Source organism: Aethalodelphis obliquidens, unplaced genomic scaffold (assembly GCF_003676395.1).
Source record: "Aethalodelphis obliquidens isolate GAN/ISIS:26980383/991018 unplaced genomic scaffold, ASM367639v1 scaffold1, whole genome shotgun sequence".
NCBI lineage: Eukaryota > Metazoa > Chordata > Mammalia > Artiodactyla > Delphinidae > Aethalodelphis > Aethalodelphis obliquidens.
The window spans coordinates 30,938,285-30,954,521 of record NW_020837945.1 but is presented as its reverse complement, the minus strand read 5'-3'; the positions used below and the strand labels follow the sequence as shown (position 1 = coordinate 30,954,521).

The window sequence follows — 16,237 nt, the reverse complement described above, 5'->3', positions numbered from 1 at the left end:
AGCTAAAACTACCAAAAAAGAAGCTAAGGCTCTTTCATAAAACTTTAACTTCAAGCACAGGACGTAAATCAACATAAGATAATCAGAGGTATGTCACTGAGATTTCATTTTCAGGAGTCAAACTTATATGTTACTGTTTGGGAGAAGGGAGAGAAAATAAGAAAAAATAACTGCACAGAATTGTGAGAGTTGGTTCCACTTGTATTCCTGTCATATTTTTCACAGGATACATCAGCAGACTGCCATCTATACCTTATGAAAGTTTATGAATCAATGAGAAAAAAAGGAATTTGGGATTTGTAATTTATTCTAGGGGCTTTTTTGTGTGTGTGTGCATTTACTGTTAGTAACATTGTTGTTCTTTTCTGTCTCATTTAGTTCAGCCCAAAGAAGGTCTTTTAATAACTGACACTGACCATATGTGATTTGCAGAAGCTTACATTTACATATTCACAAACACATACAGAATTAATCACAGGCACTTTGAAGAATCTAAAAAGAGTCCTTCATTATGGTGTTGGAAGTGAGTTCAAGGATAAGCTAATTGAAGCTAAACTGTAAATTAGAAAAGATTCTGGTGTAGCCAAAAGTACTTGAGCCTGAAATTCAGCAGATCTGAATTCTTGCTCCAGTTCAGTCTAATTAGTTGTGTGACTTTGGTCAAATTCTTTAACATTTCTTCAGTCAATTTCCTTATCTGGATGATGAAGGAGTTGTACAAAAGCATTTCTAACCCCAGCTGTAGAGTTCAATGAGACTCTCTTGTGAATTTAATGTGAAAGAACGTTTCCTCTATCCATGTGTTGAAAGCATGGGTCCCCTGACCTCATGAGGATATTTACCATGTTTGCTTTGCTATATCAAACTGATAGGCCCTTGTCAACTCATCCAGGTGAGCCTGCAGCATGGGCTGCATCTCTTCCCGTGGGGAGGGAGTTAGAGTTGCAGTGGACTGCTGTCCAAAGGAAATGGCAGGGGAAGAAGCCACGCCTCGGACAGGAGGTGTTGGGACACGATCATCATCTTCTTCCAGTTCATCTTCCATACCCTGGTGTAAATAAGTTTGTACTGGTAATGGTGGGCACCAGCTATCACTGTCATAGCTGAAATTAAATGAGGAAAAAAAGCACATTAACACTTAGGCGCGCGCACACACACACACACACACACACACACACACACACACACAAATACACTGGCAATGAATGGCAACCACAGTAGCATCTAAAATGTTCTCCCAGTTTATTTCCTCCTGATTTCTGGTTGTTGGCACTATTATAGTAAATCACCTGGCTGTTATCTAATTTCTAATCATAAGTACATCGGTTATCTCAAGATCTCAATTTATTCTTAAAAGATCTTTTTAGCTAATTGTTACCCCGACAGTTACAAAAGGCAATAACTTCCCAACAAAGTTACTGATGTAGAAAAACCAAATTGCCAATTAAAGACAATTAATGAATTTAGTGCTTATAGATTAACTATTTTCTTCTCTTGTTCATCCTTGTGCACCAACAGAATATGCCAATATTCATCTAAGAAGTGTTTGATAATTTTATTTACTCTTATTCTAGATCTATGCCAACCTTTCATTCCATATGACATGTCAATCATTAAGACTTTGTGCTACAAAATGTATTCAATAGCCTTTCAACTGTCTTAATTTTCTTAATTTTTTCATTAGAAACTGATGTCTCCTTGTATCTCAACATCTCAAATCTATAGAAACAGAAATTTAAAACCTAATCCTATAAAATATAGATTAAAAAGAAAAACAACAATTTTAAAAACAGCATGTTTTAGGGATTCTGGCTAGGGAACATAGAAAATTAATCCAAAATGTTTTAATTGTGACACAAAATCAGTACCATTTTTATTTACACCTTCTCTGTTGTGCTATTATTTTCTTAAATCAAATAGATCCCAATGCACTTTTAAATGGAGACTTAAGGATAAGATAAGCAATTTTATTAGATGTAATTGTCCTATAAATTCAACCTCTTAAATATCCCCCAAGTCTTTATTCTACACTTCACCTCTACTCCCACGATCACAGATCAAACTCCTTCTGAGATGAACCAGCCCATTAGCTTTCCTAGTCTCTTGGAATGTCATCATCATCCCTTCTATATCTTCCATACAGGCAATCGGATTATATTTCTAAAATCTTCATTCACATCACACCTATGCTTAAATTATTAGTGATATTGCTAATGTAAGAAAAAGTTCAAACCCATTAGCAAGGACTAAAAAAAGATACTTCCCCATCTCATCAGCCTATTATTCTAGCTTAATTTCCCATTATTTCCCCAACACCAGCCTACTCAATGTTTTTTTGATCTCTGGGTCTGTATATGACTACTCTCAAATCATGTGACTGTGAGCTCCTGCTTCTCCTTCAAGGTTCAAGTCAAATGTCCTCAGTTTTGTGAGCCTTCTCTGCTCCCACCATATGGAACTGATTACAACTCCATAATACTTACACTGTGCACTCCCCGTGTTATACTGGAATTATTTGTCTCACGTCTCTTTTTCCCCCACTATTCTATGAGGTCCTTAACTCGAGAACTCTGTAATTCTCCACTTTGCATTTCCAGCACCTATTACAGTATCTAGCATATAGAAGGTTTCTATTAAAGAAACTGAAAATAGAATGAATATTACAAAAATATATATCTAGTCTTGATGTCCCTTACAAAACACTAATTTGTAAATGTCCTGATGATTCTTGAATAGTTTCACTGGAGTGTCTTTCCAATTATCCTGTTTAAAAATGAATTTGTCAAAAAACCTATACATGGATGTTTATAGCAGCTTTGTTTATAATTAGTGAAACTTCGAAGCAACAAAGATGTCTTTCAGTAGGTGAATGAGTAAATAACTCGTGGCATATCCAGATAATGGAATATTATTCAGTGCTAAAAAGAAATGCACGATCAAGCCATGATAAGACATGGAGGAATCTTAAATGCATATTACCCAAGTGAAAGAAGCCAACCTGAAAAGGCTACATACTGTATGATTCCAACTATATGACATTTTGGAAAAGGCAAAACTATGAAGACAGTAAAAAGATCAGTGGTTGCCAGAGGTTAAGGAGAGGGAGGGATGAACAGACTGAGCACAGAGGATTTTTACAACAGTGAAACTACTCTGGATGATACTACAATGGTGGATACATGTCATTATACACTCATCCAGTTTTTCTTTGTACATCGGCACACAGAATGTACGACACCACGAGTGAACCGTAAAGTAAACCATGAATGTTGGGTGATAATTATGTGACAATGTAGTTTCATCAGTTTATCAAATGTACCACTTTGGTGGGAGATGTTGATAGTGGCAGAGGCTATGCATGTGTGGAGGCATGGGAAATTGGGAAATTATGTATTTTTTTGCTCAGTTTTGCTGTTAACCTACAACAGATCTAAAAAAATAAAGTCTATTTAAAACTCCTCAAGTTATCATCCTTTGATTTGACCAACATGTGTCAGGTAACTGGATCTTTTTATAGAGCATAAAATCCGGTGGGGCAGACTGATATGTAGCAAATAATCAAAGATACCAAGTATTATAAGAATAAAGCAGGGAGGCTGAAATTAGTTTGGGGCTTGGATGAGGCTCTGCCGACCACTGAAAAAGGGGATATTCTAGGTAACACATGAGAGCGCCCAGAGGAAGAGAAAATTTAAAGTATTTGAAGAACTCAGCTTTCTAACTGGTAACAGCTGGCAAATAGAGAAGGTTGATTATAGATGAGGCAGGAGAGGTGAGCACGTGCTAGATCATGAAGGGCTTCATCAGCCCCAAGAAAGAGTTTGGAATTTTGCCTGTGGGTGATGGATAGTCACTGAGAGGTTTTATACAGAGTGTGATGACATCTTTGGCTGTTAAATTTTCATCTCTTGTTGAGGGTACCTGAATAATCTTCTACCTCGATGAGTTGCAAACTGAATACTTTGTTTCAGAAGCCCCGTATAATCTGATAATATCTCTTCTGAAATGTCTTTTACATTTTAGTATCAGGCACACTTTAGTGTATTACAAATAACCACTCTTATATATTAGAAAATATCAACGGTTAAACTTGTATTCCCATTTCTTGGCTATATAAGTACCAGTATGACCCGAGAAAATATATTGCTCTAAAACGATGGCATTTTTAATGTTTTTTATGTTGGAGATCACAGTTAGATTTCATTCGAAGGTAAGAGTCTGTGGTGTAAAAGTTCATAACGACTATCCCAGTTGGATTTATTGCTTTTAATTTTCCCCATCTTCTAATCAATCTTGCACATCACTTACACTTTCTGTCTATGAAAACATCAGAACTCTTGGAATAAAACATTCACTTCACTTTACTCTGTTCTGTCCATTAAATGTGTCAAAGCCTCAACCTACCTTTTCAGATGTTTTCTTCAGTTTCTCAACAAGAAACTCCTGCTCAAAAGAAATTGGTTTGTTTCCTCCTTTCTTTGTACTTTTCCATCCTGGTGCATTAGTTTAAAGAATTCAACTTATTTCAAATAAGCTACACTCCTCCAATTTCACCTAGCTTACTCTTACAAATCCTTCAAGCTACAGGCTAAATCCCATATCTTTTATAAAGATTTCCCTGATGAGGCCAAGTAGCACTGATATATGACTCTTCTGAACTTGCACTGATAATATTTTTGCACATTTACTTGAAAATTGATTATACACTGTCTTCTGCCATTTCCAATGTTGATTTCTGTAACTGTTGTCCAACTTATTTTAGTATTTAACCTTTCACATGTTAATAGTATTTTTTCCTCAAGTGGATTTAAGCTACATTAACATAATGACATTGAACTATTCCTGTTTGGGTTCATCTGATGTAATACCTTAAAAATAGTATATGATAAGCATATTTATTGATTTGAAATGAAAACTCACAAACTGCTTCATTATTAAGAATGCTTAGGTTTCTTTCCTTAACTTACTTAACTTTAAATGCTATATTATTAAGTCAAACAAAAATATGTATAAGTAGCCTAATTTTTTTTTAAAAAATGCCCATTTTCAATATGGAATATGCATCCTGTTAGACTTCATCAATAGTTATAATTAAATTTATTTCATAAACTTGTTACAAAATAGCACAATTTTATTCTATAAACTAGTACATGTACTTTCCTTGCTTACATAGACTATTGTCAGGGATGTCCTACCTTTGAACAAAGAAAGAACATTTATATATTCAATCTTTCAAATGGAAGTAGGGAATTATCTCCTAAAATTTCCCTACTTCATAAGTAGTAAACTATGCTTACTTCAAATAATTCAAAGGGAACACACATATGGAATGAAAATACATATAGAACATAAGAAAAGGAGTAAGTAATGGTACATATATCATGTATTAAGGTAACATAAAAATTGTAATTAGTTTCACTCAACTCATTTTTTTATTATTCAAATACCATCAGGCAAAGGAGAGTCTACCATAAAATATGAGTTTTAACATTATACAATTACATTGCATAATGTACTAAATGACTAAAAAATATTCTAATTGCTATTCCATTTAACTAGAATGGGTGTTTATCATCAATTCTGCCAAGTCTTTTCTACAAAGAAAATCTAGAACAGTAGTGAGCAAACTCTGTCCCCCTGTGGAACAGAAGCAGAACTAAGAAAAATCCATGGATTCATCTCAGTCGTTTGTGCAAGAAGTGGAAAATAGAGAGAGGGGGATAAAAGAAAGTCTAGGCGAAGAACATGAGAGAACAGGTCAAAGAAATTTGGGATACGGTGCAAATCATACGATGGGGACAACTGTGCATCACCTCTGAGGTATTCATGTCTTAATTCATTCCAGAACAACAGATACTTAGGTTTTGTGCAGTTTCTGAAGAAGGGCAAGAAAGTAATAGATGACTCTATGAATGTTATGCAAAGCATAGTTCTGGTTTTAGAGTTTCCTTCATATTTACAGATGTATATCTTATTTGAGCAATGAAAATTCAACTTTTTCTTGCAGTAACCTAAAAAAGACTGTGAAAACGATTCTAATGCCAATCCAAAGGTCTTTTGGCCAACCTTTCCTAGAGGAGCTTTTGTTCTTTGACTTCCTGTCAGTGAAATATGAGGCATCATATTATCTGTCTTGCCTGGCGAATAATAAGCAGGATGGCAACAAATCAATGTTGCATGTGAACTAACTTGTGAAAGGCCAGATACAAACACCAAACTACTAATAAAAATACAATAAAGTTCAACAACCACAAAAGCCTGCCAATTTCTAATTGCAATAGCAAAACAAAGCATTAGTTTTCTATTGAATTACTACTGAATTCTTCCTAGCATCATATGATTACATTAAAATACATTGTATTTATAGCTAAGAACAAACATTTTGATACATTTTTGTCTAGCTGAGAGAGGCATATTGATGAGAGAGAACATTTACCATTGTTGATATAGTACTGAATTAACAAATCATTGTCTATTAGGACAATGATTTGATAACATTTGATATTTAGTATTGTGGGGGGGAAATAGCTCAAGAAAGGCCAAGAAAGAAAATTGATGATATCTAAGCTCTTAGAAACAATATTAAACATTGTAATAAAAAGCAAAAGACAATCTTTTCAAGATTGTAATTATTCTGGGCTCGATACATTTCTAAAATCTATCCCTCTCTCTCCATCCTGCTGCCATTGCCTTATTTTATTCTCTTATCATTTTCATGGTATTGGCCATTCTGCTGCAATATCCCATACATTATCTACCTGCCCTAGCCTCATGTCCTCCAATCCACCTTCTATACCCAAAGATCAGAATTCCTATAAGACATACAAGACTTCACAACTGGCCTCACGACACCTTCTCAAATTATCTTCTATCCTGTGCATGTTTCAAGCTCAACAAACCTCATATGGCAGAAAGATATAGACAAGCAAGTAGAATGCAATGTGATGAGTATTACAATAGAGAAGTAAGTTTAAGGAATAATGACAAATAAAGGAAAGGTAAGTAACCTTAACTAGAATAGGGTGGGGTTTCAAAGGAAGAGTAGGAAGTACTAAAGGAAAACTAATGGGACTATTCCTTTTTTTCCTCATCTTTCATTTTATTTCTATCTTTTGCCTTTGGCTAGGAAAATTTCTCTCCATCTGCACGGCAAATAGTGACATTAGTAACGTTTTGTTGTACTCATTGGTTAGAAATCTATTCTGATGTGGAGGTTACTTTATGTTAGGGACTACTTCTCATTATCTTTGTCCTTTTTGCTTCTGGCTCAGAGCCTGGCACCCAATAGACACCCAACTCTGGGTACTATTATTTGTGAATAAGTGATTTAAGATTCACCTCAAAACTCAACTTCTATATGCTTGCCCCAGCCTTATCTGGCATACATGGTTATCCCTTTCTGTATGCAAGTTATTATTTTGTACACATTACTTAGCTAGGGCTCGCCATACAAAATAGTGAGTGAGAGTGTGTGTGTGTGTGTGTGTGTGTGTGTGTGTGTGTGTGGTTTCTGGTCTCTACCTCTGAATTCTGTGAGTTTCCTAAATCAGGGATCACATCCTCCTTATTAATTGTGTTTTTGTTTCTTTCATCTCTTTTGCTTTCCTTTCTGGCACTGGGCTTAACAGTTCTTAAAAAAAAATGTATGTTGAATAAGGTCTCTATTATGATATACTAAAACAACAAAAACAAAATCTACATATCACCATAAGAAGTACAATTGCTGAATCCTTGTTTGTTAGAAATAAAAATTATTAAAAACAGGTGACTTCTAAAGTTTTTTGTATATATTTCAAGAAAACTTTAAATTTGCATAAGTTTCAAATCAAGGCATATAAACTATTCTATAAAAGCTCAAAGTTAGGGCTTCCCTGGTGGCGCAGTGGTTGAGAGCCCGCCTGCCGATGCAGGGGACGCGGGTTCGTGCCCCAGTCCGGGAGGATCCCACATGCCGTGGAGTGGCTGGGCCCGTGAGCCATGGCCGCTGAGCCTGCGTGTCTGGAGCCTGTGCTCCGCAACGGGAGAGGCCACAACAGTGAGAGGCCCGCATACCGCAAAAAAAAAAAAAAAAAAAAAAAAGCTCAAAGTTAATATCATGAAGAGCAGAGTATAAATATAGAAAATATTTAAAAATCTTTTTTCAGTATTATAAGGTTTTCACATTAGAAAATACAAAAATATTAATAAGATAACAAGAGATGGACAAAGTCATCGTCATCTCAAATCTACTAATCAAGATTCCAAATTACCTACAATATTTACGCTATCTGAGTTCAAGACTTTATGTTTATAAATGTTTAACAACACTACTTTTCTCTCCCCAGTTTACAAGTTCTATTTTCTTATTTTCTAATTACAGCCTTTAAAATGCATTTTTCTAAGCCCTGTAATAATGTTTTCTTGTGAAATACACACCTCTGTTCCCTGCTTCCCTGCCTAGGAATTGTGTGACACCAACATATTTTATTATTGATATGTATTACATAAGATCATGGGCAAAATTTTGTTTTTAAAAAAGTCAGAGAAAGAAGGTATACTTTTAACTTCCTATTTCAGGTGTGAACGTTTTAACAAAAGTACAATAAAAATGACATGCATATATATGGGAACTACAATCTCACAAAAGCAAATGAAGCCCTTTGGAGGGAAAGAAAGATATAGAGAAAAAATACGGAGGTATGCTTATTTATATATATGCATGCCCATCTATCTATCTATCTGTGTATATAATGAATATATAGAGTATATGTGTATATATATTAGGTAACTGAAAGAAAAAGCAAATGGAATCTTTTTTCGGAAGCAAATGTGATAAAGAAAGTTCTAGTTAGGAAAATTAATCTGGAGACCTCAAAGACAGCAATTATGTAAGAAAAAAGGAGATGGAGAAAAAATTATAAGCATGTGCATGTGATATTTATGTAAAACAAGATAAGAAATAAAACCATTATTTAAATAAACTGAGATATTTTAATACCTAAATACTTCTAAATAAAGGAAAACTTGGAATAAAAAGCTGCCTCTATTCTGCATTTTTCAGTTTCAGTCAAAAGCAATGGGTGACCTGGAAACTGTGAGGAAGACAGAGCACTTAGAATTATTAAAATAGAGAAAGAGACTATGTTTCTTCTGACTAGCTATTTTTTTTGGATTAAAAAATAAACAGTATCAATGTCTTTCTACTTCAAAATCAATTAACACTTAAACTAACAGAGGAAAACAAACTAATTCTTGTGAGATGTTTGGGAAAGAATAAGGAAGCTGGTCACTTAACTTAAAACTCTTAAAGGAAATTTTCTAACTTAAAAGGTTTTGTTACAGAGTGTGCATTGGCTTGAACCTCCTTTATTGTTTGGACCCCTAAATTCCCATCAAAGCTGATGATTAAAGTCCTACCCACTGGCCAGATCCCTACAATTATCCCATTGTGATGGAGCTCAACAGTGGGCGCCCTGCTATGGCCAGACATCAAGTCATTAGAGAAATGTGAGGGATGATGAAGAAGGTTATTTTAATTTCCTTTTCAGCCCTTCTCAGGAGTGCCTCTTTAGTTCACAGAGCTCTGGGTTACTTGCTTTCAAACTAACAAGCAATATTATAAATGGAGGCTGCATTATCATGATTGCAGACAATCTAAGGCACTTGATGGCCAAGGATTCTACGTCCTCAATATGTGCTGTGTTGTATTTATCAGCTAAAAATATATAGATGGGGCAAACAATAAAAGAGGGGGGAGCAATGAACAGGTTGGGAAGGCGGCAGGGAAAACAGGAAGACGACACAGTATCAAGACAAAAATGCATAACAGAGAAAGGAGGATAGCCCTGGGCATTTTGCTGGTATATGAGATATTTTTACCCATTTTCTTGCAGTTCCACTGCATAGTGTTCCAGCTCTGTACCAGGAAGGGGCTGGACTGGGGGAGGAGGTAGCGGAACATTGGCCCAGGTTGATCCATTGTTTTTCTGTGCTTTAGAAGAGTTTTTATTTTTCTTCTTTTTTCCACCTTTCCCACCTGAAAATAATAATACATTTATTCAGACATAGTGAATATCACAAGAAACAGAGTATATCAGGCAGGAAGATGTATTTATGTTTTCAAAACACCAGAATCAGTATGTTACAGCTGTTAAAAGCTATAAACAATGAAATGATATAATAAGAAAAACATTTTTATAAATCACTCAAAATGATATTGTTTCTTTCACAATGCGTTAACTGCAGAGTTGAATGAACCAAAAACATGGCTGCGGTAGCAAAAGCTAATTTATTGATTTATTCACGTTTGCTGCCTCCACATTTTCATTGTTAGATGAAATAATGGGCCATAACAAATTCTTTCAAATGTCAGATTTTAGTGCGTTTATAATGCTCCTTTGCATAATCTGTCTCGGTGGAAAATGCAGTATCTAAGGATACAGGCTAAACTTTTCCATTAGAATTTACTCAATTTAATTAATCCAGGCGAGTAACAGTTTTCTCTCAAAAGTAACTTATAAAAATCAATCAACTACAGTCTGGAGGATACTTATAAATCTTTCACAATGATATGTTTTATAGAATTTCTGACTAATGAATGGCACAATTATTTTTGCATATAGTGAGAGTCGTTCCCAGATGTCTAAGCATAACATTTCTTAAAATTCCAAATATGGGGAAGATTAATGGAAATAGAGTAATCAGTTGCAGTATTCTCATAAGACAAATGAATTCATGTACAAAACATGAGCAGAAAGTAGGTTGGCAGCATATAAGCCATATCTGGAATTACCAGAGCTTAATGAAATAGAGTTTAAAAAATATAAAAATATAGTTTTATCATTTGTTCAGTGCAGTACTTTTTACTCCGTCAAAATTAAGTACATCAAGTTTCTTCCCAAGTGGACCACAGTTGGATGCAGAAACGTGTACTTCTTGAGCAGAATGACAAAAAAATGTTTCAGGGGAACCTAAGCAACTTCTGTCACTCCCACTACAGTCAATAGCTGTATCTCCAAAAAAAAAATGGTATTGACCCCTTGGACTACATCTTTCTGGAACTAAAAGTTATGAGCATCAAATTGTAGCAGAGCTATCTAACAATAGAGATACCACTGAAGTTTACCTCATTTCTTTTCTTCTACCAATTACTAACCTGCATCAGCCAATTCAGAAAATTATAATAACTTTGAGTGCCAGAAAGTGATGAAACTACTGAACTGGACGTATACACTACTGCCAATTATGGAATTATGTCTGTTTTCTAGGTAGTGTGCACATATACACACATATTTAAAAGAGCATCCCTGAAAACTGAGTGCTTTCACCTTTCCTTTCACTTTTTATCTTTGGCAGAAGAAGTATTAAGAGAAAGGAGAACAGGTATCTTCTGCTTTGAGGATAAGAGCTGGATCTCTGGGTTTGAAAACTAGTTTCTCACCTACTTGACAAGTTATTCATAGATATCACCTCAATTTCCATACATGTAAAAAAATATAAAGTTACTATCTTGGGGGGTTATTTTGAGTATTACAAGAGATAAGGCATATAAATGGCTCAGAATATATAGAATGTTCAATAAATGCCAGTCATTATCACACTCTCCCATCTCCTCTATCTCAAAGCAAACTAAATCCTACCTGTTTCCAAAGCCATTCCACACCCAACTCCTACCCCAATGAGGATCCCAGAAATAACCCGATTCTCAGAATAAAAATAATAAACCTGATTGAATTTAAGTCTGTAATTTTTGTGTTTAAGGTAGGTGAGCCTTAATTCTTTGTTTCTTGATCAAAACAATCATAAACAAGATTGTATCTTTCTCGGTAGTATCAGAACTATGTCTCAATACTTAAAAGAAGAATGGGTTGGGCATGTGTTCTTCATAGCTTTTCCCTAGTTGTACCTCTTTTATCCCTTGTATATTTATATGTGTACTATGCTCTTTTCACTTTTTATAGCACTTTTAGAAGTGTTATATGATCACCACCAGAACTGAGTGACACAAATAGGGAAGTTTTTACATCTCCATCTTATAGATGAGAAAATAGAGGTTCTTTCTGAGTTTGTGGTCCATATTCACACTGTAAGAGAACAAGCAATTTAGAAGGCAGCAGCTTTACTGGAAATTACAATTTCAGCAGCTCTGAACCCAGCTCTGTTGAAATCCTTGTCCAAGGTCAGGAAAGCCATTATCAACTCTTCCAAACGACTTACTTAAAAATGTGCTGTGGAAGCAGAGGTGATTCATAGGGGGAATTTGTGAGGGCTTTCCATACAATGTCTACTTTCCCCTCTTTGGGGGAAATTTCTGCCTCTCATTGTGGGTACTTTTGGTAAGACTATCAATCAACATGCTTTGTCTTCTCTAGAATGAGTTAAGAGGTGGGCTCTTAGCATAATAGTGGCATATGATATGAGCTAAGAAAATTAAATTCTCTATCTGAGATCTATATCTTGATCTAAGTGAACCCATTGTGTTGCTGTTTACTTGCCACCAAAGATCATCAAGCATTTTAAGGTGAGAACTGCCTGCATTATATTTTAGGGGAACATATTTTGATGACTTGCAAACATATTTGATCCGTCCCTCTTCAACTGAAAATGTAAATATTTGGATTTATATTTACTTATGCTGAACAAATGATTTCTATGTAAAGAAAATTATGAAAATAGCTCATTTTAAAATTAAACTTATAGTCTATTTTAAACAAATACTGGCATATAAAAAGATTTAGTTATTACTACTGGCACTGTGTTGTATATGCATGTATATATATAAAATTATGATTGCAGATACTATTTTGAAAAAATCTGAGTTTTATATTTTTTAATGGTTGGCTTTTTTAAGAGAAGTGCTAAGAACTTATGTATTTAATAAATCATAAGAGTGTTTCAAAAAGGGTGAGAAATTCATTCATATAACTCAGGAATGTCCAATTTTCTTTATTACTGTGATTATTTTAAATTTGTTTTATCACTGTGCACAAATTAAGAAAACCTTATAATATCAGTATGATATGATCCAATATCCATAGGGAAGTTTGATCTTAAATCTAAGCTTTAGGAAACATACCTCTGATTATAAGCACAAAACAAACTAATATTAAGCTCAATTTGACTAAACTAAGAAGAGAATAATCTCATCACTCTTACCTCCTAAAGAATGCTTTCTATCACCAATTTAAGTAATTTTGTATTCAAATGTAGATGAAGTAGTTACTATAATTCATATATATATATATATATATATATATATAAATGTCACTCAGATTAATGGATTCAAAAAAGCAGTAAGCACTATTGTGAATCATGTTCTGCTTACAATTACTCAAAAGATAACTTTAAAAACTCAGTGGTAATCAAGATATACAGAATATTTAATAAGGAATTCACAGAAGGTCTTAAACAATCCATGGCTTACAATATATAGATTAAAAAGAAAATATATATATATATATATATTGATTGAGACTTTGCATATCTTGAATGAAATAAGCCTAGGATAAAATTAATTTTTTAATTATTCAGTACAATTGTGGGATTCCTCATAAATAAATGACAGTACAAATGACATATAAGGTTATTCAAAAAAATTCCCCTATATAATTAAGCCAGTTTAAATTCATAACAGATGTTTAAAATTTTCTGCATTCTACAATGTATCTAATTCTACCAATAGGTAAGAAGAGCAAATGGCTCATTTTGGAGGGGAGAGAGAACATTAACATTTTCAGACTGAAAGGGTTTTATCTCTGAGGAAAAGTCATTTAGTAAATGTTAACCTAATGACGTAAAAGAATTAACTCTTTATGGCTTTGATGCCTCGTAGCCTGTGACATATCATAATACACCATAATCTTTTATTAAGGAACTGAGGTTAAAAAAAAAACTTCATAGAAATAAATAGTATATCATTAGTATGAAAAAATAAGCAAATAAGGTCATGGCATCAACTAGAAATGTGCAGATAAAGTCGTCAGTCATACACAACATAGATGTTATGTTTGAAAGTTAGAATGTCTGCTAGGACCTCCTCATTTTAGAGATGAGGATCCTTGGGCCTAGAGAAAATCACTGATATTCATTATGATAGGTATATATTTCTTTCCAGTAAAATGTGTTTTTCCCCACGTGTGCTATACAATACCTGCAGTACAGACTGTTAGTTCAGCTGTTGTATCTTGAATATATATGAAAATTTACAGCACAAAAGAATTATCAATAGGAAAGATTAGGGGTTTTTTGGCAATTAAATGTAAAGAATAATGTCCCATATTAACATTCTCGTTTAGCATAGTATCAGGACCTTACTCTAAATAATATCATTCAATAGAATACTATTACATAATATTTCGGAAAAATTGTCCAAAGATAGGAAGTCACATCACCAGACTCCTAATGTTATGAACAATTGCCAAAATCATTTGCATTTTTGTTGAATTCATCTTTTGCTGTCCACACCATGGGGTTGACTTTCCTACAAGATCTTTTTATTGTAAAGTTCTCTGGACTCTTAAGCAGGGCTCAAGGCAGATCAAACTCATCTGATCCTTAATAATTCGTATTTAGTAAAATGGTACTATTTTTCCCTGAATACATCCTTGTATAATTAGTACATAAAGGGTGATGGTGAATTTTACCCCCCTCCCCCAAATCATGATTTCATTAGGATAAACTGTTATTGTTATTTGAAAGGTAAATGTCTGACAGTGAGTTGTGATCCAGGTACTTCTTCATGGTTGTTAGGAACACAGGTCATATGCTGGTGACAAACAAATATTTCTCCTTACTGTGACGAGACCAACCTGAGAGACTGCCACTCCTCTCTGAGCTGTTGTGAGAGCTGGTGGTGCTGAAATCCTGTGACTGGTTGTGTGGCATTCTATTAGACAATCCCTCAGCCAATCGGTAGTCAGGGATGTAAAGTAAGGCTAAGGGTTAAAGGGCAGAGGTCATAGTGGCATCATGTGATTAGTTCACAGCACAAGCCCATGCAGAACATGCAGTTAGCAACTCAGAAGCAGATGTCATAGGACAGTGGAGGCATGTTTTGTCTATCCTGCCTAATGGAAGTCGAGATGGACTATTGATCACTATTGAAAAAAGAGCTAAAAGGATGAAACTGATTGGTGTTGGTGTGTGGTGATAGTGACGACGGTGGTGGTGGTGGGGATTGTGGAAGGTACTGAATACATGCCGGTATATTTTTTAGTTTGGGTAGTGAACCTGGTGATGAATCACTAAACTGAACAACAAATACTACTTTCTATCTCATGCAAAAATGATATGAAAATAACTCTTCAGGAAGTAAGGACTTGACATACCATTGTTACCTTTGTTCTGATCAGGTAGAGAATAACCAAATCCCATCAGATCTGTTTTTTGCTGAATTGAGCTTTTCCACTGTGGATCGGGCAGATCAACAGCCAATTCATGTATGCTATTGGAATGCAATATCTGTGTAGTGGCATATGGAGTAGCCTGTGTTATTTGGCTGGAACTGTTGTAAGTGGTTTTGGTCGTGAAGTCAATGCTGCTATAAATGGCTCCATCTGAGAGCATCGTTGCCGTTTTATCCCCTTGGCCTGGAACTGGTGGCAGCACATCTGTGGTGAACATAGGGAAATGAAACAATTTAATGATGCACAGGAAGCCCAAAACTATCAGGACTGAAGATGAAAAATAAACGTGTCATGCCACACGTTTGCATTTCAGCTGAGATGGGCTTCATGAGCCAATGAAGGGTAGATGATATACAACCATCACCAAGCTATCAGCCTTGTGACAGGCAGGCCTACAGCTCGTCCTTCATGTCTCACTGGTTAACACACCCCCTCCCCCATTTTCTTCAACCATGAATGAGAAGTTTGGTATTTTTCACTATTAAAAAATGCTTTCAGATGCTCATTCTGTTTTAGAATCTAAGAAATTGTTAGCTCTTTACTGAAGCAATGACAAAAGTGAATCTACAAATCATGGATTAAAGCATCTTTTTCCACTTTATCCCAAGAGACATGGAATATAACTGCTAAATAGATGCAAACATGTCCAAAATTATACTCTCCAAACTATGAGGCACTTTCTTCTGAAGTTTCAACTTGCTGTTTATCTGGGTTGATTTCACAGCTCCAGAAATGGAGTGTAACTAATGGTAACAATTTTTTTTTATTGGATAACAAAGGAACATTTTCATGAATAAGTCATTTTCACAATACAGCAGGATTTAACTATAGAAAAAGCAATGAGTGATTAGCGA

At 34.8% G+C, this 16,237-nt stretch overlaps 1 protein-coding gene across 5 annotated transcripts in view; it reads right to left on the bottom strand.

The window, feature by feature from the left end:
• The window catches only part of ROBO2 (roundabout guidance receptor 2), a 1,637,092-nt gene that overhangs the window by 29,316 nt on the left and 1,591,539 nt on the right, over positions 1-16,237 (bottom strand). For all 5 annotated transcript variants that reach the window (XM_027102521.1, XM_027102511.1, XM_027102532.1 and 2 more), the window contains 3 exons: positions 15,306-15,587; positions 9,859-10,015; positions 843-1,103 (listed from right to left, as the gene is read on the bottom strand). In XM_027102521.1, coding sequence (XP_026958322.1) covers positions 843-1,103; positions 9,859-10,015; positions 15,306-15,587 — 700 coding nt within the window. The remainder of the gene's footprint in view (positions 1-842; positions 1,104-9,858; positions 10,016-15,305; positions 15,588-16,237) is intronic.